At 39.6% G+C, this 24,509-nt stretch overlaps 3 protein-coding genes across 3 annotated transcripts; all 3 read right to left on the bottom strand.

Annotated features, from left to right (window-relative positions):
* Nucleotides 1-12: 12 nt before the first annotated feature.
* Nucleotides 13-540, bottom strand: LOC120294004 (G-type lectin S-receptor-like serine/threonine-protein kinase At4g27290). Its single transcript, XM_039313858.1, has one exon. It carries the CDS (start codon nt 538-540, stop codon nt 13-15), a length of 528 nt encoding a protein of 175 aa, XP_039169792.1.
* A 17-nt stretch (nt 541-557) lies between these two features.
* LOC120293400 (S-locus-specific glycoprotein S13-like) lies at nt 558-1,277 on the bottom strand (the record flags this gene model as incomplete). Its single annotated transcript, XM_039312588.1, has 1 exon — nt 558-1,277. A coding segment is annotated over exon 1 (633 nt), but the record flags the coding sequence as incomplete, so codon positions are not given.
* Nucleotides 1,278-20,040: 18,763 nt separating this feature from the next.
* LOC104445488 (G-type lectin S-receptor-like serine/threonine-protein kinase At4g27290) lies at nt 20,041-23,854 on the bottom strand. The gene is made up of 7 exons (XM_010059395.3): nt 22,500-23,854; nt 22,298-22,408; nt 21,813-21,952; nt 21,239-21,449; nt 20,852-21,089; nt 20,587-20,737; nt 20,041-20,508 (listed from the first exon to the last, which is right to left on the bottom strand). The coding sequence occupies exons 1-7, from the start codon at nt 23,782-23,784 to the stop codon at nt 20,224-20,226; spliced, it is 2,421 nt and encodes an 806-aa protein (XP_010057697.2). The 5' UTR covers nt 23,785-23,854; the 3' UTR covers nt 20,041-20,223.
* Nucleotides 23,855-24,509: the final 655 nt, after the last annotated feature.

Raw genomic sequence — 24,509 nt, 5'->3', positions numbered from 1 at the left:
ACACCGCTACCCTTATTGGCAATGTCTGCATTGGTATATGCGGTGCAAGTACAATTTTTTCAGGCACTTGGCTCTGCATTCGTCAAGGCTCGTGCTCAAGTTCACCCAGTAACTCAACATATCCGGAACCTTCACACCCTTCAGCTTCTTGAACCCTTCTCCTTTAGGACAATTCAAGGGCTTCTTCTTAACACACCCGCTGGACCAAGAGTTCATTGCCCATTCCTGGGGCGAATTAGGGGTGTACCCAGTCAGGCAGCTGCATATTGGGGCATCACCAATCGTGCACACAGCGTTAGGCCCACATTTTGCATACTCGTCGCACTGATCATATGGCAACTCATGTATGACTGTCCACTGTGTATTATTGTTCCAGAGCCAGCGTTGAAGCGTGCCAGAGTGGTTGAGCACGGCCCTCGTGATGTTGTAATTGTTGTTGAGTTGATAGGTATAGTACGCTTCTTCAGCGGTGTTCACGAACTCGGGTTTGATGATTGCATTTGGGTTCAGGGGCAATCCACTGAACTGGACACCTTCCATGGCCCGCTTCTTTCAATTACTGAAGCATTCCTGCGGAGGAACTTCTGGGGCAGTCCCTTGAGTTCGACTTTGTATGTGATGTCTCCTGTTGAAGGATCGTCTGAATTCCTCCAAGAAGTGAGATACCGATTCAAACCGATCCTCAAATCCCACCCTAGCTTCATCCCTGCGAGTAACGTATCGAAAGGATGGTCAAAACTCTGCCACAGGATATTCCTCGAACCGTTGTTGCTTTCATTTGTGAGGACCAGATTCCCGGAGTCCAGGAGCTGCGCAGCCACGGTACCGGAGGTCACATTTGCTGTGTCCGTGGACCAAACAGCTCTTCCTGTTCCGTCAACAATGACCAGATTTCCTCCTCTCTCAATCCGCAGGACTCCTGACGAGCCATTGATTGGATCATCCCTATTCGCGACCCAGACAACAGTCCTGACCGAGATGTTGTAGAACCATATCCCAACATACCGGTTAAACGAATTTCCAGCGCTGAAGAATCCAAGCTCGAACTTTGCTCCCGCGGAAACTAGAGTCTCATTATCTCTGACCGGCCGAGACAGAGTTATTGTGTCAGCAGATCTGCTGAGCTCTGCTGCTGTTGAAAGCAAGGTGATGAAGATGAAGAAGTGAAAAGGAGAGTAAAGAATCTCCATTGAAGAGACAGAAGCCGGATAGCGAATTATATGTAATAGCGAGGGTCAGGCTAGGAGTTTTATAGGATTTTTGTTTTTTCAAACATGGTTGGCGGCCACGGAGGGGGGTATTTTCTCTGGAAAGAAGGTTGCAAGAAAGAGACGTAAGTATAAATTCTGTGGCAGTATTCGTTATTCAGACAAGCTTGATGGTGGCAGAAAGATATATTCAATTTGGTTTGGCCAGAGTCGAATGTTAATATATGCCACCTATTTGGTGGAAGACTAAGTGAAAATTTTGTTGGATATACCCCAGAGACAGAGTATAGATGTTGATTAGGTTCGTCATTGTCTTAGTCGGCAAAGAACGGACCAATATGTGTGGTTTAGGCGCATCATAATATCGTGTTTGGATTACTCAAATTGGTTATGATTCACACTTGATCTAATTCATGAGGTTAGTCAAATAGTTCATAAAGAATCCATTCATCTCATTAATAATGATTGGATAATTGTGCAATCCATTCTAAATTTTAACCCAAAAAAAAAAAAGAATAAATTTCAACCATTAGATTATTTAATATAATTACTTACGAACATTTTAAGCAAAATTATTGGTTCTAAGATTGTCAATAACACTGCTGATTAAGAAAAAATTACAACATATGAGAATAATTACTAAGGCTTACAAACTGAAAAAGGTGTTACAATCATCTAGTCAATTTTCCAAGATTGGAAAAGCAAATTTGCGATAAATTTATATAGTTCATGACTTTTCGTAGGAAAACCATCAATTATAGGACATTCAACCTTATGATACTTTGAGGCATTGACTTGTGAATTACGATGACCTATCGGAAAATTACAATTACTTGGGAAAACATGTATAATCACTATATTGTAGGTCAATTACTGAGTGTTGAACATTTTTTCTTTAAAAGACTATTGTCAAACTACCATCCAAAACTATAAATTGCTAGTTATAAGAACAAGCGAGTTATAACGATTATAAGTAAATTTCGATCTACAAAGCGAAATAGCTTTATATCAGATTGAATAACCTTCACATGATTCAAGATAAATTCCGACAAATTAAAAAAAGTAGAAAATTCGGATCGGTCCCCCTTTGTCCCCACGGGACTCTAGAAAGCACCCACAATTGAAGTCAATTCGAGTCTGCAACCATGTGGAACGAAGACAATACGGGAGGGCAACATAAGCGCTAAGCGCCACTATTACCTATTCAATACGGATGGCAAAGTCAAAAAAGGGATTTGACCCGACACTATCTTTCGAGGAAATTTTCCAATTTTTTAATGTTTCGGGTTTTAAATTTAAAAAAAAATAAAATTTGTGCGGTGGAAATTGGTAGAATCCAAGAAGTTTAGGGCAGGCTAGCTACAGTATGACACCTTAATCTTTGACGCGTGGCGGAAAGCTCATAGTCAAGTTGGAGCCCAACACGGGGGAAAATGGTTACATGAAATGGACATAAGCATGTAACCTAAATTCGAATGTGCATGTTTCTTAGTAGATGATATATATAATTAGTTAAATGTGTTGGAAGTGGCGGATCAATTTTGAATTAAACCGAGCTTGACCTCCAGACTTGTGGGTGTCCAAGACGCAAGCCAAGACCCGAGATTTGCGGAAAAGAGCACTATAAGTTGATGTGACCCATTTATAAAATTGATTTGGAAAGCGGCATGTACGATGAATAGTCGTAAGTAAGAAAAACTCAAGGCAAAGAATGCAACATCACTTTATGTTTGATTTATGAATCAATTTTTTTCACAATCATGGGCGGAATTGGCAGTGTTCTTATTTATGCCAATTGTGTTGGATGAAAATGAAATATCTTTATGGGACCTTGGGGTAAACCCCTTCCCTACATTCAAACAAGATTGGGACATCGCCTTAGGGGGTTTCTTATTCTGATTGTAGTTGCTAAACCATCTCATGAGACCATGGGGACCCCCTCCCCCATACTTGAAGGAAGTTAGGGACATTACGTTACGAGGCATTTGAATTATGGGGAAAGTTCACGCCTTTCTTACTTATGCCAACTATGACTTATGCAAACAATAACCCCCTCCACAATCAAACGAGGTTGGGGCATTATCTCAAGGGTTACTCATTCCGGTAATGGAGGATAAACCACCTCACGAGACCATGGGGTCACCCCCTCCTCCGTACTCAAGTGAGATCGGAACATTGCCTCGGGGGTATTCGGATTCAGGTAGCGGAATCGGATCTTTCTAGTGAATGTTTTGAGGTTCTTATGTTGTTTCCCTCTAACATGTTCCAGGTTTAAGAATGCTCACTTTGGCGATAAGGATTATTCTCTCTGACCACGACTTTTACCAAATAAGTGAAGGCTAATTCCAATGAAGGAGATATTAAATAGTGGGGTCGGCTGGATTTATATGCATGGGCCCATTGGTTTTGTAATTTGTCTTTAAAGAAGTGCGACAAAGTCATTTACTGGGTGTAGTCCACAGTGACAATGGGACGTCACTCTTGTGACAGCTTCAACTTGGCCGGCGTAAGAGAAGTGATGACAAAGGACTTCATCATAATTTCCTGAAAATGCTCCAGGACTTAATTGCATAATCAAATGAGTCAATTGATCAATGAAACCCGCACGTAAAGTTATAAAATTCTAATGAAATTTATTAGTTTGAGCATGTGCTCAAAATTCAAGATGAAAGTATAATTGAGGGGAGCTTGGGAGGGGATATCACATAAAATCAACCAAATGTGGTAATGCGAAGGTGGTGACATGACCTGGACATTTGGTGATGGCAATGATGTTGCTGGGGTGTGGCGGCGACTAAGCTAGTGGTATAGGTTATGATTTTACGGACTAAGATCGTATGTTTGTGACTGTGACAGATGAAATTGGACAGGGGTACTATTATAAGAAAGAGGGGGAAATGTCAAAAATAGTCTATACATGCCCAGTCAATGTTAAATGTGATTCTTATACTCTTTGACAGGCTAAATTGATTTTATTAAAATAATATGAACAGTAAATTTAACAAAATTAAAAGATCAAGAATCAAATTTAACATCGATAAAAAATACGAGAGTTGAATTGATGTACCCTCCCTTGAAATTGAGGGTGCAAATTTGTAGTTACGAAAGTAGAGGGTGCCAAGTGATGAAAGATGAGAGAAGGCAAGGCAAGCATGTCTCGGGTATGTGTAGGTCTGATTCACGTGGACTGACCCCGTTGACGATTGTGAGTGTCGTGCTTGACTCGCTGTTTTTTTTATAAGACCTCGTGAGAGAGACTCGACGGAGACCATCAGACCAGGCCCTTTTGAAGTGTCCATTGAGTCAGCTTCACGACAAACACAGGTCCTGGGCCAGCCATGAAGACCAAGACTTCAGTAATTGATCATTGGGTGGTGTCAGTCTCCCATCACCACATGTATCACGAAGCTCTTGGCCCTCTTCTAGAAGATAAGGATATTATGTAGGAGAAGTATGCACCGCCCTGAAACTGGTGGTGAGAGTATCTGTATTTCTCGCCTCTCCTAGCTAATTCTCTGTAGCCTGTCACTTTTTCCATTGTAACTAGCGGAAGAGCACACGCAAATTCGTGCTAAAGAACAAAAAGAGCATGATAGACGTGTCCATAGCGACACGGTTCGAACGTGATCCGATGTGCACTGAGGATGACAGTGTTCTTGACGTATCGTTTAAGTCCGATAGTGGTTGACTGTACAGTAAACCAAATAATGCTCCTATTTCAATATCTACCTTTTCTTTTTTGGTCCTTTTAACTTGGGTCAAAAAGTGGGATTGATTTTAATTAAAAAAAAAAAGAGAAAAGAAAAAGGGGAAATAAGTGTTCTAAAAGGCAGAGACCTTGCACTAAAAAGAAGGGAAAAAGAGAGAGAAGAGAAAAGAAAGGAGGAGGAGAAAAGAGAGAGGAAAAGAAGAGTAAAAAAAGAGAAAAGGGGGTTTTGTGCGTCCACGCCACGAGAACGTTAACAAGCCGGATTAATTATGTTTTGCAATGTTTGGTTAGTGCTTGACCTTTTTATTTGTTAAATGGGAGGAATTTCCGAAATTATGGCTCCTAAGTGGAATTTTGTTTGATACTTAATAGTATTGGAAGACCTTGTAGATAATGTGAAGGCTATTATTATAGGCCTGAAGGGTTGTGATATGGTAATTGAGCAAAACCTTGGTGCACTAAAGGTGACAAGGGACGATATTACCCCAGCAAGAAGTGTGGAGTTATCATTAAAATGAATATATGTACTATAAGTTCTAAAACTTATTGTGAAAATACAATCAAATCTTAAAACTTTCAAAATGCAATCAAGTTTTAAAACTTGTTAAATTGACATAATCAAGTCCCCTCCCCCGTTAACATCATTAGTTTCTCTAATGAAAAATGTTGATGTGGTATTTTAAAATTATTTTTCTCTCTTACATGGCATTTTTTTAATTAATTTTTCTTCCAATCTTATTTAAATAATATTAGAAAACTAAAAAAATCAAAAATAAAATAGGAAGAAAAGAAAAGAAAAAAAGGCAAGGACTCGTGGCTAGGCAATGTTGTTGCGTTATCGTCGAAGGGTTAGTGACAACAAGTGCCCTTCATTAAAGAGGTTGGCAAACGTTGCTAACCCTAAGGGTGAGAGGGGGGAAGTATAGCTCTCGCCACCTTAGGCAAGGGCCGGTGAGACGTTACCCAAATCTAGGTGAGCCTTATGGCCCTAAGCGAGGGTCGACGAGGCCTCACTTGTGATATCCAAAAATTCAACCCCTTCAAAATATATGAAATAGTTATTTCATCAATGCACTGATAGTTAATTGATTATGAATTGATCACTCATAAGTTAACTAATCTATTGAAAGCGGCTATAAATGATTAAAACGCAAACGACCAAAGAATTCAATCAAGAATAGATTGCTCAATCATAAGGATCGACAATTGTCAATACTACAATGTTATAAGTCAATTAGAAAACGAATATAAATCGATTTGACAGAAATATATAGTTAATTTGCAAGTAATTCTTCATGATTACGATATTCGCGATGAATGACAATAAATCAATTTTCTATTGATCTTGTACTCGAGGATTAGTAATTGATCCTCGCGATTACATGATAAGCGATGGTCATCAACTATTGAAGAGGCACAAATATGGATCGAATATAATCGGCCACGGGTCAACTGCATGAAAACCCTTAAAAGCCACCCAATAGTTTAGGTCATACTAAAGTCGCATCTAAGTGATTTTAACCACAGATTTTAATTAGATTATTTCAAGGATTATGAGACTAATTTATTGGATGTCGCCTCATTTATTTGTCAATTTATCAACAAGCTTAAAATTCTCGATAAGAATTAGCAAGTTGAGAATCGGGCAGAAAAAGGGAGTTGGGCTGAGCGAAGGCCCAACAGCCTCACGCTCATTGGATTCAGTGATGAGGGCCCAAGTTGGCCCAAGACAAGCCCCCCAAGCCATTTCAAGCCAATTTCAAGTAAGCGAGCCCAAGGGTAAAATTGGAATTTGAGTTAAAAGTGTAAAAAGACCATTTTGCCCCTTCTGGAAGGGTTTTGGCATTTAAGAAAAAGACAAGAGGAGACATGAAGCATAGATGAGAGGAATTTGAGGAAGGTTAGTTGGATTTTTTTGGCAAAACCCTATCCAAAAACCTCTCTCTTCCTCTTTCTTTCTTTCTCTCTCCCCTCCATTCTTTCCCCCTTGGCCGACCCTTCCTCCTCCACCATCTCTCTCTCTCATCTTCTTCTTCTTCCTCCATTTCTCTCCATGGCCAACCCCCCCCCCAAATTGCTGCCCATTCACTTCCTCCACCTTCGTCGCCCTTCCACCACCATTCGTCCCTCACACCGCCGTGCCATCATCGTCCACTCGATACTATCCCTCACGCTGTCCTTTGTCCATGAGCCACCACCAAGCTGCCCCAAGCCCAAGTTGCGAGCTTAAGCTACCGAGCCGATGCCGTTCATGCCGCCATTAGAATTGTGAGCCCCTCATTCTCATCGCCACCATGCCACCGTTGCCGTGAACTCACTGCTATCGAAAAATGTGAGTTAACTCATAATCCTTGATTAGAGAATTAATTGCGTTTAGGGATGAGATTAATGGTGGTTAGTGTTAACTAATATTCCTTTATATGTGTGTTAACTCATTTCCGTTAAATTTTATTGTCAAATTACTAAATTAAATGACACATGACAGTTTTGACTAGTGTACAAATTTGTGATTTTACTTTCCGTTTGTCACAATTATACAATTTTTGTGATTTTTTGTGATATTAATCCAATTCAACGGAGGGTATTGTCATAAATATATCATCTTAGGTTTTTGGCGGTTGAATAATTTGTCACAAGTATACCAATTTGGGGTTTTTTTTATGGTCAGTTGGGGTAAATTTATCATATATGTACTAGTTGATTTTTTATAGTAAAAAAATTAGTTTATGATAGATTTATCACACGTGTATCGCTTAGGATATTTCAGGGTATTAAGCCTTAAAAAGAGAGAAAAAGAGATTAAAAAAAGTAGTCGGATCCAATCAACCAACTAAATCGGGTTCACTTAATCTGAACCCGCTTTTCTTGGATATAATATTTAAAGAATTAAAAAATTAAAAAAATTAATCAAAATTAAAAGTCTTAAAAATTAGAAAGAAAAGAGAAAAGAACATCAAAAATAATTTAAAATATTAAAAATTGCAGAAAAATTTTAAAAAAATTAAATTCTTTAATAAATTCAAATTTTGAAAAATGAAAATGAAAAATTCAGAAAATATAAAATAATTCAAAACTTTCAAGAATTATAAAAATTCAGAAAATATAAAAAAATTCAACATTTTTCAGAAAATTTGAAAATATGATGTTCTTTGATTTTTTTAAAATTATAATATTTTAAATAAATATAAAAAAAAAAAAAAAAAAAAATTGGAAAATTCAAAAGTTCATTAAAAATTACAAAATCCCTCAAAATTTATAATTCCTTGAAAATTTTTTAAAATGGACTTTTTGAGTTATCTTCTTAGAAAAAATGGAAGCTTCTTAATTCTAAAGTTGTGCTATAAAATTTAGTAAGCTCATAGAACTTTACATTTGGGTTTTAATTGTCCTCGAAGATAATTACTCTCATTCACATGCTTTTGTCGTTTATGGCTCCTTTTAGTCTAGTTAGGATTGGTATTTATCTTTTTTCTTTATGTTAGGTCTTTTTATTAAATGCAATCTATTTAATACTTTCTTCGGTAGCCGATTGTTATGTTAATGAATGTGCACCTGCATAATCATTTCACGTAAAATTATGAACACCTCAATGTCGCGTGAGGTATGGACTTGAGAGAATCCGTGCCTAATCGTTGGTCGTAGTCCTGTCACTTAAGCAATACTCCTAAATCGATATTCCCTCCACCAAGGGGTAGGTCACGACAATATCCATAATCTATCTACTATAGTATTGTGTCTATAATCTGTGCATTAATGATGTTCATTGGAGATGAGGAATAATAAGGGTGTTATATAATTTGATTTGTTTTGACAATAATTGATGACAATTTAAGATGATTTTGGGAAATGGGTGGGTTCATCTTCCAAATAAAGTCCTATTATTCTTGTCATTGCTTTTTTGGACAAGTTGTGTCCTTTAGACTTCTTAGGTGAAACTTTAGAGTAGAAATGCTTGTAAGCTAGATAATCAACACCCGGATTTTATGTTCGATTAGCGAGCAAATGCCAAGTTTCTCCATCTTATTTGCCATCTGTCTTCTTATTTTCATTACTTTAGAAAATCAGGAGTTAACTCTAACAAGAAAATTGTTCTTGATAACTTACCAATTTAATCCAAAACCTTTTGATAATTTGTCGATTTAGTTTTAAATATTTTAACAATTTTCCAATTTTGATAAAAAAAATTACTGAACTGGCAGTCTAATCAATGCTGACCATCCAACATGGCAAGGCCAATTTTTAAATTATTTTGAATTTTACAGTTTTTTTTTTTTCCTTTCCTTTTCTTTTTTCTTTTTCCCTTTTTCCCTCCAATGGTCTTCACCAGACCTAATCGATGGTCAATGGCTGACCTCATGCGAGGGCAAGGGAGGCCTTTGCCAGATCTGATGCCCTCACCAGCCTAAACAAATGTGGCCCATGCTCACCCAAGCGAGGGTGACCTTGTGGTGTCCCAGTCCACCACTCATTAATCCTTGTTTTGTATTTACTTTAAGTTATCATGCAAGCGTAAGTCTTTTCTAAAGGTTAGAATTTATAACATGACTTATACACGTGCCTCTAAAAACACAATAAGAGAGGGAATCATGCTTCCATTATTTACCATACATATATGTACATCGGGTGGCGAATTATACATCAAAAGGAAGGACCTAAACTGGGAGAAATCAAAAAGGTGTATGCCTCCCTAAACCCTATTATAGCAAGTTCCTTATCTGTACATAAGTCCCTCCATCCGACTATCCCGACTACATGATCCCACGCCCAAAAAGTTACGATCATGTCAAAATACATGGATGACCCCTTTGCTCCGTCCAACCCCGGCTTCTAATCGTCCACATCACTCCTACCTCCACCTATACCAAGAGCATCAGGAATGGAATTGGTCCTAATAGGTGACCGTTCATTAGTACAAATATAGCAACAAAATGGTAGGAAATCAGACCAAACTATCCTATATCCAATAGAAAGACAATCGTGTACGAACTGTTGGTATTTGCGGAAGTATGTGATTAATGTGTGTGCAAGTGTGTTTTGTGTGTGAACTTTCAAGAGGGCTAAGGAAAGAACAATATGGGTAAGAAATGGTTGGACAAAGTAATTATAAGAATATATAAAAGAGAATGGCAGCAAGGGAACAACAAAAGAAAGCTTTTTTTTTAATTTAGTTGTAGTACAAAGTACAAAGGAAAGGGAGGAGCTTACCTTTTGCTCTGCCCTTCTACGCTCCCCCTCCTTCCCTATTTATAGAGACACTCCACCGACTTAGCCCATCTTCTAGGAGTTTCTTTTACAATTTTTTTTCTAGAAAAATAGGCTTTTTTAAGGCAAATATCTCTGCCATTTTCAGAGATAATTCCATAGAGTCTTCTAGAATTTTTCTAGAATTTTCTAGCTCATATTTATCTTGAAGTTTCTAGAAAATTGGGTCAATAATTTAATACTCCTCCTTGATCCAATTTCGTGTTACTCCGAGCATTTCCCGAAATGTCTCAAACTTGGCTCGCGATAGTACTTTAGTGAAGATGTCGGCTACTTGTTCCTCGGTTTTGCAATATTTCAGCTCGATCTCTTTGTTATATTGCGCCTCTTGTATGAAGTGATATTTGATGTCGATATGTTTGGTTCTTCTATGGAATACTGGATTCTTTGATATAGCAATTGCGGACTTATTGTCACAAAGTATTGGAGTTGATTCCATCTGTGCTTCTCCAATGTCTTCTAGAATTCTTCGAAGCCATATTGCTTGACCGGCGGTCATTGCAGCTGCGATGTATTCAACTTCGGCAGTAGATTGTACCACTGAGTCTTGTTTTTTGGATGCCCATGAGAATATTCCAGAACCTAGAGTGAATTCATAGCCAGTTGTACTTTTCCTATCATCAGCTGAACCAGCCTAGTCGCTATCAGTGTAGCCAATGAGCTTGGCGTTAGCACTTGGGCGATACCAAATGCCGTAATCTATAGTTCATCGTAAATATTTGAGAATTCTCTTGGTAGCTCCGAAGTGAATTTGACTCAGACTTTACATGAATCGTGATAGTAGAATTGTCGCATACATAATATCCGGTCGTGTAGCAGTGAGATATGGTAGACTGCCAATCAGACTTCTGTAGAGAGAGGCATCTGTTTTTTCTGCTCAATCTTCCTTCAATAGTTTCTCATTTGTCATGAGCAGAGTTGAAATTGCTTTGCAATAGTTCATCTTGAATTTCTTTAAGAGGTTTTCGGTATATTTCTTTTGCGAGATGAAAATTCCTTCATCTTGATTGACTTCAATACCGAGGAAATAGTTCATCAAGCCCAAGTCCGTCATTTCAAATGTTTTCATCATTTCTTCTTTGAATTATTGGGTCATTGTCTCATTGTTCCCTGTATATATAAGATCATCTACATATAGAGAGACAATGAGAGTGTTGGACTTACCTTGGGTCTTGATGTAGGGTGTCGGCTCACTCATACTCCTCCTAAATCCTTGTTTGATGAAGTACTCATCGATTCTACTATACCACGCACGTGGTGCTTGTTTTAACCCGTATAGGGCCTTCTTAAGCTTTAAGACTTTTTCTTCGTTGCCTTTGACAATAAAGCCTTCTGGTTGAACTACATAAATTTCTTCTTGAAGATATCCATTTAGGAATGCTGATTTTATATCTAGTTGATAGATCTTCCATTCTTTTTGTGCCGCTAGGGCTATGAGTGCTCGAATAGTATCAAGACGAGCAACGGGAGCAAAAGTTTCAGTATAGTCGATACCTAGTTGTTGCAAGTATTCTTTCGCCACAAGCCTTGCTTTATGCTTCTGGATTGATCCATCCACATTGAGCTTCATCTTGTAGACCCACTTGACTCCAATGATCTCTTTATCTTCAAGTCGGTCGACAAGCTCCCAAGTTTCATTTTTCTCAATCATCTTGATCTCTTCCTCCATGGCTTTTATCCAAACTTCTTCTTTGGATGCTTGTTCGTAGTTTTCTGGTTCCAAAATAGCAAAGTTGCATGTGTCGTAAATTCTTCTAAGGGCTTTTACCCTTAGTATTGGAGACTCTGGAGTATATTCTTCTTGTGTTGCTCTTGGAGAGCTTGGTGGAGTTATGTCATGAGTGGTGGAATCCGGTACTTCTCATTCTTCTTGTGACGTTGACTCTTCTTGAGCAGGTGGTATGTCTGGCAAAGTGATGTACTTTTTCTCGATCTTCTCGCTCTCCCAATTCCAGGCAGCATTTTCATCGAACTCGACGTCTGGACTAATCATAAGCTTCTTGGTTCTTAGGTTGTAAACCCGATAGCCTTTTGATTGGTCATTGTAGCCAAGGAATATTCATTTTTCTGTCTTTTCATCTTGCTTACTCCTTTTCTGAGCAGGGATGTGGACGTAGGAAATGCATCCAAACACTTTGAGATGCTTTGCTGAAGGCTTCCGTCCACTCCATGCTTCTACTGGAGTTTTATTTTGAACTACTTTAGTTGGACACCTTTTTAGTAGGTATATAGCAGTATAAACTGCTTCTGTCCAGAAAGTGTTGGGAAGGCATTTCTCCTTTAGCATGGATCTTGCCATCTCCATGACAGTTCTATTTTTTCTTTCAGCTACTCCATTTTGTTTTTGGCCGTAGCCAACAGTTAGTTGATGATGGACTCCTTTATCTTCACAAAATTTATTAAACTCCTTTGAATTGTATTCTATGCCTCTATCACTCCTTAGGACTTTGATTCTCGACGTGGTTCTTGAATATTCTAAAGATAGAGAAAACCTCAGATATTTCTTGAAGAAAGCATACTCACGTCATTCTTGTGTAATTGTCAATGAATAGGATAAAATATTTATTTTGACTAGGTGTAGGTGTCCTCATCGGACCGCACACGTTCGTGTGGACAAGTTCTAATGGCTCCTTAGCTTTCCATGCAACTCCAGATGGGAAGGACTGTCTATGTTGTTTTCCAAGAAGACAGCCTTCACAAACATCTGAAATTTCTATGATGGCTGGAAAATCTCTCATTATATTTTTCTGATGGAGAATTTTTAGCCTAGCAAAATTGAAGTGGCCAAATCTTCGATGCCATAGCCATGAATCATCAAGTTGAGCTTTCATGGCTATATCTTTGACATATTTCCATTGAATAGGAAAATTGTTATTTTTCATCTTAACAGAGGCAATGATATTTTTATATTTATCATAGATAATGCAGGTATCTCTATTAAAATATAGAGAATACCCACTTTGTATCATTTGGCCCACACTTAAAAGATTTTGTGCAAGACGAGGGACTAGATATACGTTATGTATATATTTTGGGCCTTAAATCATTTCCACAATGATGGTGCCTTTTCCTTTGACATCTACTAATGCACCATTGCCCAACTTTACTTGGGATTTCACCGACTTATCAATATCAGTGAATATAGATTCGTCCCCTGTCATGTGATTGCTACACCCATTATCGATGTACCATGTTTCACTTTTATTGTCATTTGCCGCTTGAACTACGTAGAATGTATTCTCTTCACTTTCTTTTTTTTTCTACATAGTTTGCTCGATTATTTGTTTTTGAGCGACAATCTTTTTTCTACGTGGCCATATCTTTTACAAAAGCGGCATTGTTTTTCATTTTTAAACCAACAATCCTTCTCCAAATGATTTGTTTTCTTGCAAATACCACAAGGTGGATACTTTTCCTTTTTTTTTTTTTTTTTTTATTATTTCTCCTCCTCTTTTGTTTTTCCATGAGCTCCTTCCACCATTTTTAGTTTGATGAGACCGTATATTTACTTTAGACTGAAAGGCACTTTCAACTGAATCTTCATCTTGTGCCATTAGTCTTTTCTCATGTGCTTCTAGAGAGCCAATTAATTCACTTATTGATAGGGTCGTCAAGTCTTTAGTTCCTTCTATAGTTGTAACTATGGAGTTGTATTTTTTGATAAGTGACACAAATATTTTCTCAACAACCCTTTGATCAGTTATCCCATCTCCATAGGCTCTCATTTGATTAACGAGTTCCTTTAATTTTCCACAATAGTCTTGTACGGTCTCATAATTTTTCATTTTAGAATTCTCAAAATCTCTTCTTAGAGTTTGAAGGTGAATAGTGCGTACCTTTTCCAATCCTTGAAATTCTTCTCGTAGTATATCCCAAGCCTCTTTTGCAGTCCTCGCTCCAATAATTCTTGGAAATACGGTTTCCGAGAGTGCTTGTTGGATAAAATATAGCTCTCTTGCATCCTTTTGTAGTTGATCCTTTGAAACACTTGCACCTTCTGGCGGAGCCTCACAACCTTTTTCCACGATCTCCCATAAGTCTTGGGCCATCAAGAATGTAGTCATTTTTATGCTCCAAAAGTCATAGTTGTTCCCATCAAAATGGGAATGGGAAATGAGGATGAGGTAGAATGGCCATGGTTTAGTTAGTGGGTATTTGGAAAGGGTAGTTTTAGGAATGGGTAGGTAGGACAAACGTCCAATACCAACCAAAGAACGTGGCTCTGATACCACTATTAGTATTTGCGGAAGCGTGTGATTAATGTGTGTGCAAGTGTGTTTTGTGTGTGAACTTTCAAGAGGGCTAAGTAAAGAACAATATGGGTAAGAAATGGTTGGACAAAGTAATTATAAGGATATATAAAAGAGAATGGCAGCAAGGGAACAACAAAAGAAAGCTTTTTTATTTAGGGGGCGTTTGGTTGGGCTTTCCCAAGGGGCTTTGAGCCCCAAAGCCCCTTGGGGAAAATTTTGTGTGTTTGGCAATGATTTTTGAATGCCCATTTGCGAAATGCGGGCATTCTACAAGCTGAAAGCTGAATGCTGGGTAGGACCAGCTTTGAGCATTGGGCATTTTGGAAATGCAAATTTACTGTTCATCGTCATTCTTGTTCATCTTCTTCTCCGGCTCATCTTCTTCTCCATTCGTCTTCGTCTTCCCGCCGCCTCAGAGTTCGGCTTCTCCGGCAACCACCACCACCGCGTGGGGGTCGCGCGTCCCCGGTGACCACCGCCCGGGGTGGCGCGACCGCGACCTAGGCGGCGTCGCGACCCGCGACCCGTGCAGCGTCGCGACCCGCGACCAGGCAAAGCGTCGCTCGGGCGCGCGCGAACCCAGCGACGCCCCCGAGGTCGCGCGGACCTGGCGGCATCGCCCGGCGCGCGCGAACCAGGCGACGCCGCCGAGGTCATGCGGACCCGGGCGACTAGGTGACGCCGCCCGAGGTCACGCCCCCGCCAGAGGCCGTCGGGAGGCCAGATCTGGCTGTCGACGGCCAGATCCGCCTCCCGCCGGCCTCCGCGACCTCAAAGCCGCCAGATCGGCGGTCCGGCGGCTAGATTGGCCGTCGCGGTTGGCCGGTTGTTCGCCGACGGTTCGCCGATCACCGGATTTTATTTTCAGACTTAAAAAAAATAGCAAAAGCTAATTAGAAATGCAAGTTTTGCCAAACGTTTTTTTTTGCTAAAATTATTTTTCAAAGCTACTTGAGATTTAATTTACCAAACGGTGAAGATTTTGGGAAACCCTTTATCTTAAAGATATTTGCATTCTCCCAAGGACATTTCCCCAAAGTTGAACCAAATGGGCCCTTAGTTGTAGTACAAAGTACAAAGGAAGGGGAGGAGCTTACCTTTTGCTCTGCCCTTCTATGCTCCCCCCCTCCTTCCCTATTTATAGGGACACTCCACCGACTTAGCCCATCTTCTAGGAGTTTCTTTTACAATTTTTTCTAGAAAAATAGGCTTTTTTTAAAGGCAAATATCTCTGCCATTTTCAGAGATAATTCCATAGAGTCTTCTATAAATTTTCTTGAATTTTCTAGCTCATATTTATCTTGAAGTTTCTAGAAAATTGGATCAATAATTTAACACGAACAAACACCATGCCCATAAAGTCCAGATCGATAAACTCGTAATGCTCGCCCTCTAGCATGACGGGTGCTCTATAATGAGAGATCATTTCCAGTCACACGAGTAATGCCAGCATGCATTTAATGTGACACACGTCATATACAATCACATGGGTCATACTACTATGCAATGAGTGCATCAAGCTTCACATTTATCATGCTGTTATTGTTATTGATTTGTCACGCCCTACTATTCTATCTTTGGACGAATAGAGTGATCATCTCTTCTTCTTTTTTATTTTACAATAATCTATCATTTTGCCATATATTGGAAAATGCTAAGATTAATATAGAGGTGGAATGTAGATAACTCATAATGAAATTTAGTAGGTTAGGTCATCTTTTTCCACCCAAGTCAACGGTTGCAGTGCTACACAATCCCATGCTTTAAATTTTGGGTTAATACCGTGAAAAATCCCAAATTGATACACCTGTAACAAATTTACCCAAAATTATTTTTTTAACCACCAAAAACCCAAAACTGATATATTTTTGACAAATTTATTATAAACCGGTATACTTGTGACAAATTTACCTTCGGTTAGTTAAATTTTATCGTTAAATTATTAAGTTAAATGACACGTGACCGTTGACTGGTATATCAATTTGAGATTTTATGCTTCGTTTGTCACAATTTACAATTTTTGTGATGTTTTTGTAGTATTAATCCAATTTAGCATAGGGTATATTCATCATAAATTTACCAGTTTTTGATATTTTTCAGTTGAATAAATTAGTTTGGGGTAAATTTATCATGAACAAACCGGTTTATGGTTTTTTATGGTTAGTCGAGGTAAATTTGTCACGGGTGATACTAGTTTGGATTTTTCATAGTCAAAAAATAATTTGGGATAAATTTATTACAGATATACCAGTTTAGAATTTTTCAGAGTATTAACCCTTAAATTTTAGATAGCTAGATTGACCCGCCTGTTGATGAACAGTGCAATCAGACTAGGCAATGTCAGATGATTTGGACAGCATCGATCTATCGACTTCAAATATATACCATTTCAAATTTCCCAAAATTTCTGTATTCTCTGGCAAGCATCATTTCCCATGTTCTGTGGTTTTGTCCTCTGTTGAATATTGATTACTCTTTGCACCTTAACTCTTTCCTTTTCATCTGTTCGTTGTCCAGGACAAGCTAGATTTTTCGACAAGTTCTTATGTGGGGAATGAGGTCAGCGGAAGTGTTTCCTTCAGTCGATGAAACATTCGATAAACGCGACAGCAGAGAAATTTTCCATTTCCCGACGAACATACGTCATGATGATTATATACTTCATTCCTTATTTTCAGCAACTGACATTGCCTTCTGTCCTTTTTTAGATTGCTGATTAGATAGGTACTCAAAGCATGAGGATGAAAGCAAGTTCGAGCCAGAATTTTGACCAAATACTGATTAATTGCGTGGGCTTGCAGTTGCTTTCCACACGATGAAAGAGAAGAAAAAAAGCAATACCCACGATTTCAGATAACAGGGGGGAACGGGAAACTTCCAACCCTGATGTCGCCCCTTCTCAAAGGCATCTTGGAAAGTGGAAGGATTTCCGCTTTACAAATGTACTATGAATTTTCGATGGCCCACACGGAATCTCATCCACCTAATCTATCAACTAATGCCTTTGATTTGGAATTTGTAACATCCAAGCAGATAACTGTTATTTGTTGTTGACACCTAATATTTAAAAAATTAACCGTTTGATTTTTGGAGCTTTTTTACTGTTAGATGGTTGAGCGAATATTTGCAAATCTTCAACAACTTTGAGGGAGGGGGAGCAAAGGAGAAAAAGTCAAAAAGAAAAGAAGCTGCAGAAAATGCAGAGAGAGACAGAAGGAGGAGACATGAAAATGACGTGAGAGAAAGAGGACGTGCAGCAGTGGAAAAGAAGAAACAAAAAGCAAAAAAGAAAAGCAGAGCAGAGAACTGTTCATCTTCTCCATTGCGCTGACCGTCGCGAGGCACCACCTGCTGCTCGGCCACCGCATTGTGGCCCGCCGCACCTCTGCACCCGCGAGTTTGCCCCGACGCCGTTGATCCAGCACCTCCGCTACAGCCCCGAGCAGCCAACGTCCTTGCATCTCCCCGAGCACCGCCGGTCCCCAAACCCCCCTGATCGCCGCGCTGCTACTGTCGCCCACCATCGCTCCGCGGCCCACTGCACCAACACCGCCGCTCCTGTTCCGTCCGCGACCACCCGGTGCCTGACGCCCGACGACCGCGCCTCTGCAACCCTCAACCCAGCACCGTCGCGCCCTGCCTCACCGCGATCCACCGCTGCTGCAATACTCTCGACCGACGCTCTTGCCCCGACGCCAGTAGATCCCGAGCTAGTCGACACGCCTCCGCCAGAGCTACACCCGCGAAGTCGTCACCGTCCCATCTCGCCAGGAACCCTTGCCTGCGAGCCCACGTCCCCGCACCTCGCTGCACCACTGAGACTCCGAACGCCGGCGTCTCGCTCCGACTACCGCGACACCTGCCCTCCGCTGTGCCTGCACCTCCGCCGCTCGCCACCGCTGTTTTCCGGAGGTCACTTGCTGGTTCCTGTTGCCTTTGAGTTACCGTCCAACGTTATGTCAACTCGGCGGTTTTGTTGACTGGTTTTTATCACTTTTGTTACTGGAGGAACAAGTGTTGCTGTGAGTTTGACGTGGCTGTTCCGATACTGGTTCTCTCCCATCATTCATACTCAGCTAAATTACACCCCCGCATCGAGACGTGATTTTTCCTTGGGGGTGTTCTCTAATTTCTCTTTGTGCAGGTGCTGTTATTAGTGATAAGAAGCCGTACCCTTGACTAGGTTAGGTAATTCCTATAGACTCAATTTAGATCAAATATTCGTTTTCGTAATCTATGAATTCGACTTGATTTGTTCTGATTTATTTTATCATTACCCCCATCAGGAAATTTGTCATATTAAGCCATAATAATAAAAAATATTGACTGCGAGACGGCGGGTTAGATTTTTGATTATTTTGACTTTTTATGACAAATTCATGATTTGCTTTGCATCATTGAAAGGTCATTGATTTACATAGATAAATTTTCAATGGTACATATATTTTGATGCATCATTGTTATTTGCACATCACATATCTAGAATTTAAGTACTTAGGTTCATATGCATTTCATATTTAAAGCTTTGCGTTTCGATTTTTTAGATTCATATAGGATTAGATTAATTTTCCTTTAATAAAACAAAAAAGAACAAAAAATGTTATTTAGGTTATATAGATTTCATAATGTGTACACCACATGTTGCGCTTTAGTTAGTGGGTCATAGGTTAATATTTTAATATTCTAGTCATGCATTTTTTTAATAAAAAAGGCCGAAGATTAATATTGCATCATTATTTTCTTTTTAATAAGAATCATTAAGTCATTTGAAAAAGAAAACACAAGAGGTCATTTACTTGGTTAGTTAATAAATTAGTTTATAGTTGAACATATTTCATGTCATCATTGTTAGTGCAGGTTGCATATGTGTAATAAAAAAATATTAAAAATCATAAAAAGAACATGCATATAAAATTATCACGTCATACATTTCATATCATACAGCATATGCATATTTAGGATTATGTAAATTAGATTGCACACATATTGTAATGATTTGAATTATGCCACATGAATTGCATCTCATATGTCATTAAAGCAAAATTCATGCATATTAAGTTTAAATTAAGATTGCATATAATTAAATATTTTTTTAAAAGAAAAAGAAAAATTAGGTGTCACGTCATTTAGAGATCATGTTTAGGACATGCATTTTTATTAGCATTTTTTTTAATGTTATTTTATTGATTGTGCACTCGCATGACCACCACTTGCATGTTAGTAGCTTAGGTTAAAATTAATCAACATTGCCTGCAAAATATTTTTGAAATTAAAATAAAAGGTACCGAAAGGGCGTTAGATTAATCTAGCGTAACCAAGTCCCCGAACTCATAAATCTCTGGTTCGTAGGAGTAAAGTAAATCTCCCGTTACTTTACTTGGGTTTCTAATCAACCCACCAAAAATAGATTAGTGGCGACTCCTGATTGAAAATTATTTGCATGTTAAAAATTCAAACCTAAGTCGCGAATTGGTATGGGCTTGGGAGAGCCTGAGCCAAGCTTAAAGACTTAGTAATCCATTAACCTAAACTTTAGGATTGTCCCCGAAAATCTAGGTCGCGACATTTGTCAATATGAATGGAGTTTCACACATATAGCGAAAGAGAAGTTTACTCCAAGGGCATTCTCAAGAGCAAGTACTTTGTCGAAGAAAGCAGAGAATCTTTTCGTATTTTCATGCCGAAAATACCTGACAAATTACGTGTACTAGAGTTTCAATCTCCAATGTAACAGCTAATACCTTGACTATTACGTGGTGTTAACTTTGTGTGCATGAAATCTCGTGGATCTTCACCGACCCTCGACTATGGAAATGGTTAACTCGTTTGTTTCACCGTCTATTTGATCATTGAACCTCTCTGCGTAAAATCCCGGTTGCTTGGGCTGTGGCAATGAGGCACTCTCGCTGTCCAACATTCGTATTACAGATGACATGGTCGGCCTTTGTTCCGGACTTCGCTGAACACACAAGAGGCCTATCTGGATGCACCTGATAACTTCCGATCTTGGAAATGAATCCTCCATTTGTTTGTCTATGAGTTCGGTGGCCTCCCCTTGAAGCCATAATTTCCAGGCCTGAAAGTTGCAGAGTCCAAGGCAATTTTATTTGAGTAATGTCAGAACTCGAAGTAGAATCTTGGAGTAGAAGCTTACATGTCCAAGAAGGTTAAAATTGTGATCATGGTGATGGAATTCTTTGTTCCTCCTGCCGCTAATTATTTCCAGGACTAGGACTCCAAAGCTAAAAACATCTGATTTAGTCGAGAAAATTCCATCTATTGCATACTCTGGAGGCATGTATCCACTGCATTACATTTCGAGGCAAGAATGCATAGTCAATTAAAAAAAAATAGCCACAAAATCATGCATCAAAATATGGATAATATCTAGTATGGTGAGAACTTTTAAAGGCACTTACTAAGTCCCGACTACACGTGTCGTTTGTTCCCCGGATTGATCTCCTCCGCAAGCCCTAGCCATGCCAAAATCTGATATCTTTGGGTTCATCTCACTATCTAGCAGCACATTACTAGCTTTTAGATCCCGATGAATTATTCTCAATCTTGAGTCGCGGTGTAAATATAGAAGTCCCCTTGCAACACCCACAATGATATTGAAACGCCGCCTCCACACGAGAGAATTACCTCCTCTATTACCTACAAGTGTTTTTGGGGACCCAAATCAACCATAGGAATTCACAAACAAAACCACAAACTAACTTAAAATAGGATCAATCCTATCTGAAAAGAAACGTTTGATGTAATTAACCACATTTTCATACTAAGATGAGGTGCTTGGAACAGACCAAATATTAAGGAGTCGAGGCTTCCGTTCGGCATATATTCATATACTAACATCCTTTCCTCTCCGTTAATACAGCATCCCAATAGTTTGACAAGATTTCGGTGCTGAAGTCTCGCAATCAGCAAGACTTCATTCTTGAACTCATCACAACCCTGTCTGGAGTTCTGCGACAGCCTCTTGACAGCTATTTGAACTCCATCGGACATTAAACCCTGCAATATTTACGTTCATCGCTTAAGACAACTATTGAAAATGACGAAGCTAAAATCACATATCCATGTCTAATTCGATAAGTACATAACCAAGTCTTCTTTTCTTTATATGGGTGCCATCATGGTATTGTCCAACTGCTCTGAAATGAAATATATAAAGAGGAATGAAACTCCAGAGCTCGTTTGAGAGTTGACGAGCATACATACCCTCTTTTAACTTTTATCGTGATGGACTGCCCCCTTTGTGAGGAAGCACCCTTCTCTCTTTCTAGTTATTGGGACAGGCGAATTCTTATAGATCTGGTCAATATCCATAGAACCAATATCCATATTCATAGATAGTAATACTTAAAAGGTCCTTACCTTATAGACAGGACCAAAACCACCCTCTCCGATTTTATTGAGAGACGAAAAGCTATTAGTCGCTTTAGTAATGACTTCCAAGTCTAGCGTAGGCAGCTCTAAGTTGTCTCCACTCCCAGCCTGCACTTCTGATGTTTTCCCTGCAAAAAAATAGCCGATGAATTGTGTAGGCTAGAGACCTTTCCAGTATATCAGCTCGAAATTGTTCGACCCACTTTATCTTTTAGGAAAAAGATCTTCCTGAAGTTTGAATAGCAATGAACTTAAGTTGGTCCATTGGCTAGTTTAATTGCTCATCTATGTAAACCTCACATTTATTGCTGCAACAATACTGATGAAGCCCGGATTCTAGCATTCTTACAAAGTCGAGCATGAAAGATGCCTAATAGACTACAATATTTGAAAGTGCTTCAAGGAAACTGAAACAATTGCACTGGAGATTATTAACCGAGGTCAATATTTGCTGAGGAAGAAAGACACTTTACCTAGGCGTTTTTTGGTTCTCCTCTTCCAGAAACAGATTAGCAAAAGCATTGCTAGAGAGAGTGATGCGGCGATTACTGGTGCCACCAACCACAATTTCCACTTATAATTGCCTATTACCCACGATGGAAGAAAAATTTCAGGAACGGCTAGGGAGACGCGATGGAGACATATATCTAACTTCACTGAATTTCGAAAACATACCTATGTCAGACGCCATGACCCTGATGAAAACATTCTGATTGTGGTTTGGTTGAACGAGCTTTCTGATGTCGAGAAGATCTCCATACCAAAGCAGACACCCGCTACCCTTATTGGCAATGTCTGCATTGGAATATGCGGTGCAAGTACAATTTTTCAGGCACTTGGCTCTGCATCTGTCAAGGCTCGTGCTCAAGTTCACCCAGTAACTCAACATATCCGGCACCTTCACACCCTTCAGCTTCTTGAACCCTTCTCCTTTAGGACAATTCAGGGGCTTCTTCTTAACGCACCCGCTGGACCAAGAGTTCATTGCCCATTGCTGGGGCGATCTAGTGGTGTACCCAGTCAGGCAGCTGCATATTGGGGCATCACCAATCGTGCACACAGCGTTAGGCCCACATTTTGCGTACTCGTCGCAGTGATCATTTGGCAACTCATGTATGACTGTCCAGTGTGTATTATTGTCCCAGAGCCAGCGTTGAAGCGTGCCAGAGTAGTTGAGCACGGCCCTCGTGATGTTGGAATTGTTGTTGAGTTGATAGGTATAGTACGATTCTTTAGCGGTGTTCACGAACTCGGGTTTGATGATTGCATTTGGGTTCAGGGGCAATCCACTGAACTGGATACCTTCCCATGGCCCGCTTCTTTCAATTACTGAAGCATTCCTGCGGAGGAACTTCTGGGGCAGTCCCTTGAGTTCGACTTTGTATGTGATGTCTCCTGTTGAAGGATCGTCTGAATTCCTCCAAGAAGTGAGATACCGATTCAAACCGATCCTCAGGTCCCACCCTAGCTTCATCCCTGCGAGTAACGTATCGAAAGGATGGTCAAAACTCTGCCACAGGATATTCCTCGAACCGTTGTTGCTTTCATCTGTGAGGACCAGATTCCCGGAGTCCAGGAGCTGCGCAGCCACGGTACCGGAGGTCACATTTGCTGTGTCCGTGGACCAAACAGCTCTTCCTGTTCCGTCAACAATGACCAGATTCCCTCCTCTCGTAATCCGCAGGACTCCTGACGAGCCATTGATTGGATCGTCCCTATTCGCGACCCAGACAACAGTCTTGACTGGGATGTTGTAGAACCATATCCCAACATACCGGTTAGACCAATTTCCAGCGCTGAAGAATCCAAGCTCGAACTTTGCTCCCGCGGAAACTAGAGTCTCGTTATCTCTCACCGGCTGAAACCGAGTTATCATGTCAGCAGATCTGCTGAGCTCTGCTGCTGTTGAAAGCAATGTGATGAAGACGAAGAAGTGAAAAGGAGAGTAAAGAATCTCCATTGAAGAGACAGAAGCCGGATAGCGAATTATATGTAATAGTGGCGGTCAGGCTTGGAGTTTTGTCGGATTTTTGTTTCTTCAAACATGGTTGGCGGCCACGGAGGAGGGTATTTTCTCTGGAAAGAAGGTTGCAAGAAAGAGACGTAAGTATAAATTCTGTGGCAGTATTGGTTATTCAGGCAAGCTTGATGGTGGCAGAAAGATATATTCAATTTGGTGGAAGACCGAGTGAAAATTTTGTTGGATATACCCCAGAGACAGAGTACAGATGTTGATTAGGTTCATCATTGGCTTAGTCGGCAAACAACGGACCAATCTGTGTGCTTTAGGCACATTATAATCTCGTGTTTGGATTACTCGAATTGGTTATGATTCACACTTGATCTAATTCATGAGGTTAGTTAGATAGTTCATAAAGAATCCACTCATCTCATTAATAATGATTGGATAATTGTGCAATCTATTCTAAATTTTAACAAAATAATAATAATAATAAATTTTGACCATCATATTATTTAATATAATTACATACGAACATTTTAAGCAAAATTATTGATTGTAAGATTGTCAATAACACTACTGATTAAGAAAAAGTTACAACATATGAGAATAATTACTAAGGCTTACAAACTGAAGAAGGTGTTACAATCATCTAGTCAATATCCCGAGATTGGAAAAGCAAATTTGCGATAAATTGATATAGTTCATGACTTTTCGTAGAAAAA

This window comes from Eucalyptus grandis, chromosome 5 (genome assembly GCF_016545825.1).
Source record: "Eucalyptus grandis isolate ANBG69807.140 chromosome 5, ASM1654582v1, whole genome shotgun sequence".
In the NCBI taxonomy this organism is placed as follows: domain Eukaryota; kingdom Viridiplantae; phylum Streptophyta; class Magnoliopsida; order Myrtales; family Myrtaceae; genus Eucalyptus; species Eucalyptus grandis.
This window is presented reverse-complemented; position numbering and strand designations above follow the sequence as displayed.

Bases quoted from the DNA above. Each gene is read 5' to 3' on its own strand.
- LOC120294004 (XM_039313858.1), bottom strand. From the start codon at position 540: ATGGAAGGTGTCCAGTTCAGTGGATTGCCCCTGAACCCAAATGCAATC.
- LOC104445488 (XM_010059395.3), bottom strand. From the start codon at position 23,784: ATGGAGATTCTTTACTCTCCTTTTCACTTCTTCGTCTTCATCACATTG. The intron at 21,953-22,297 runs GTAAAGTGTCTT...ATTTTTTTGCAG, and splicing joins GAGAACCAAAAAACGCCTAG to GGAAAACATCAGAAGTGCAG. The intron at 21,090-21,238 runs GTCTGTTCCAAG...AAACACTTGTAG, and splicing joins CCTCGACTCCTTAATATTTG to GTAATAGAGGAGGTAATTCT.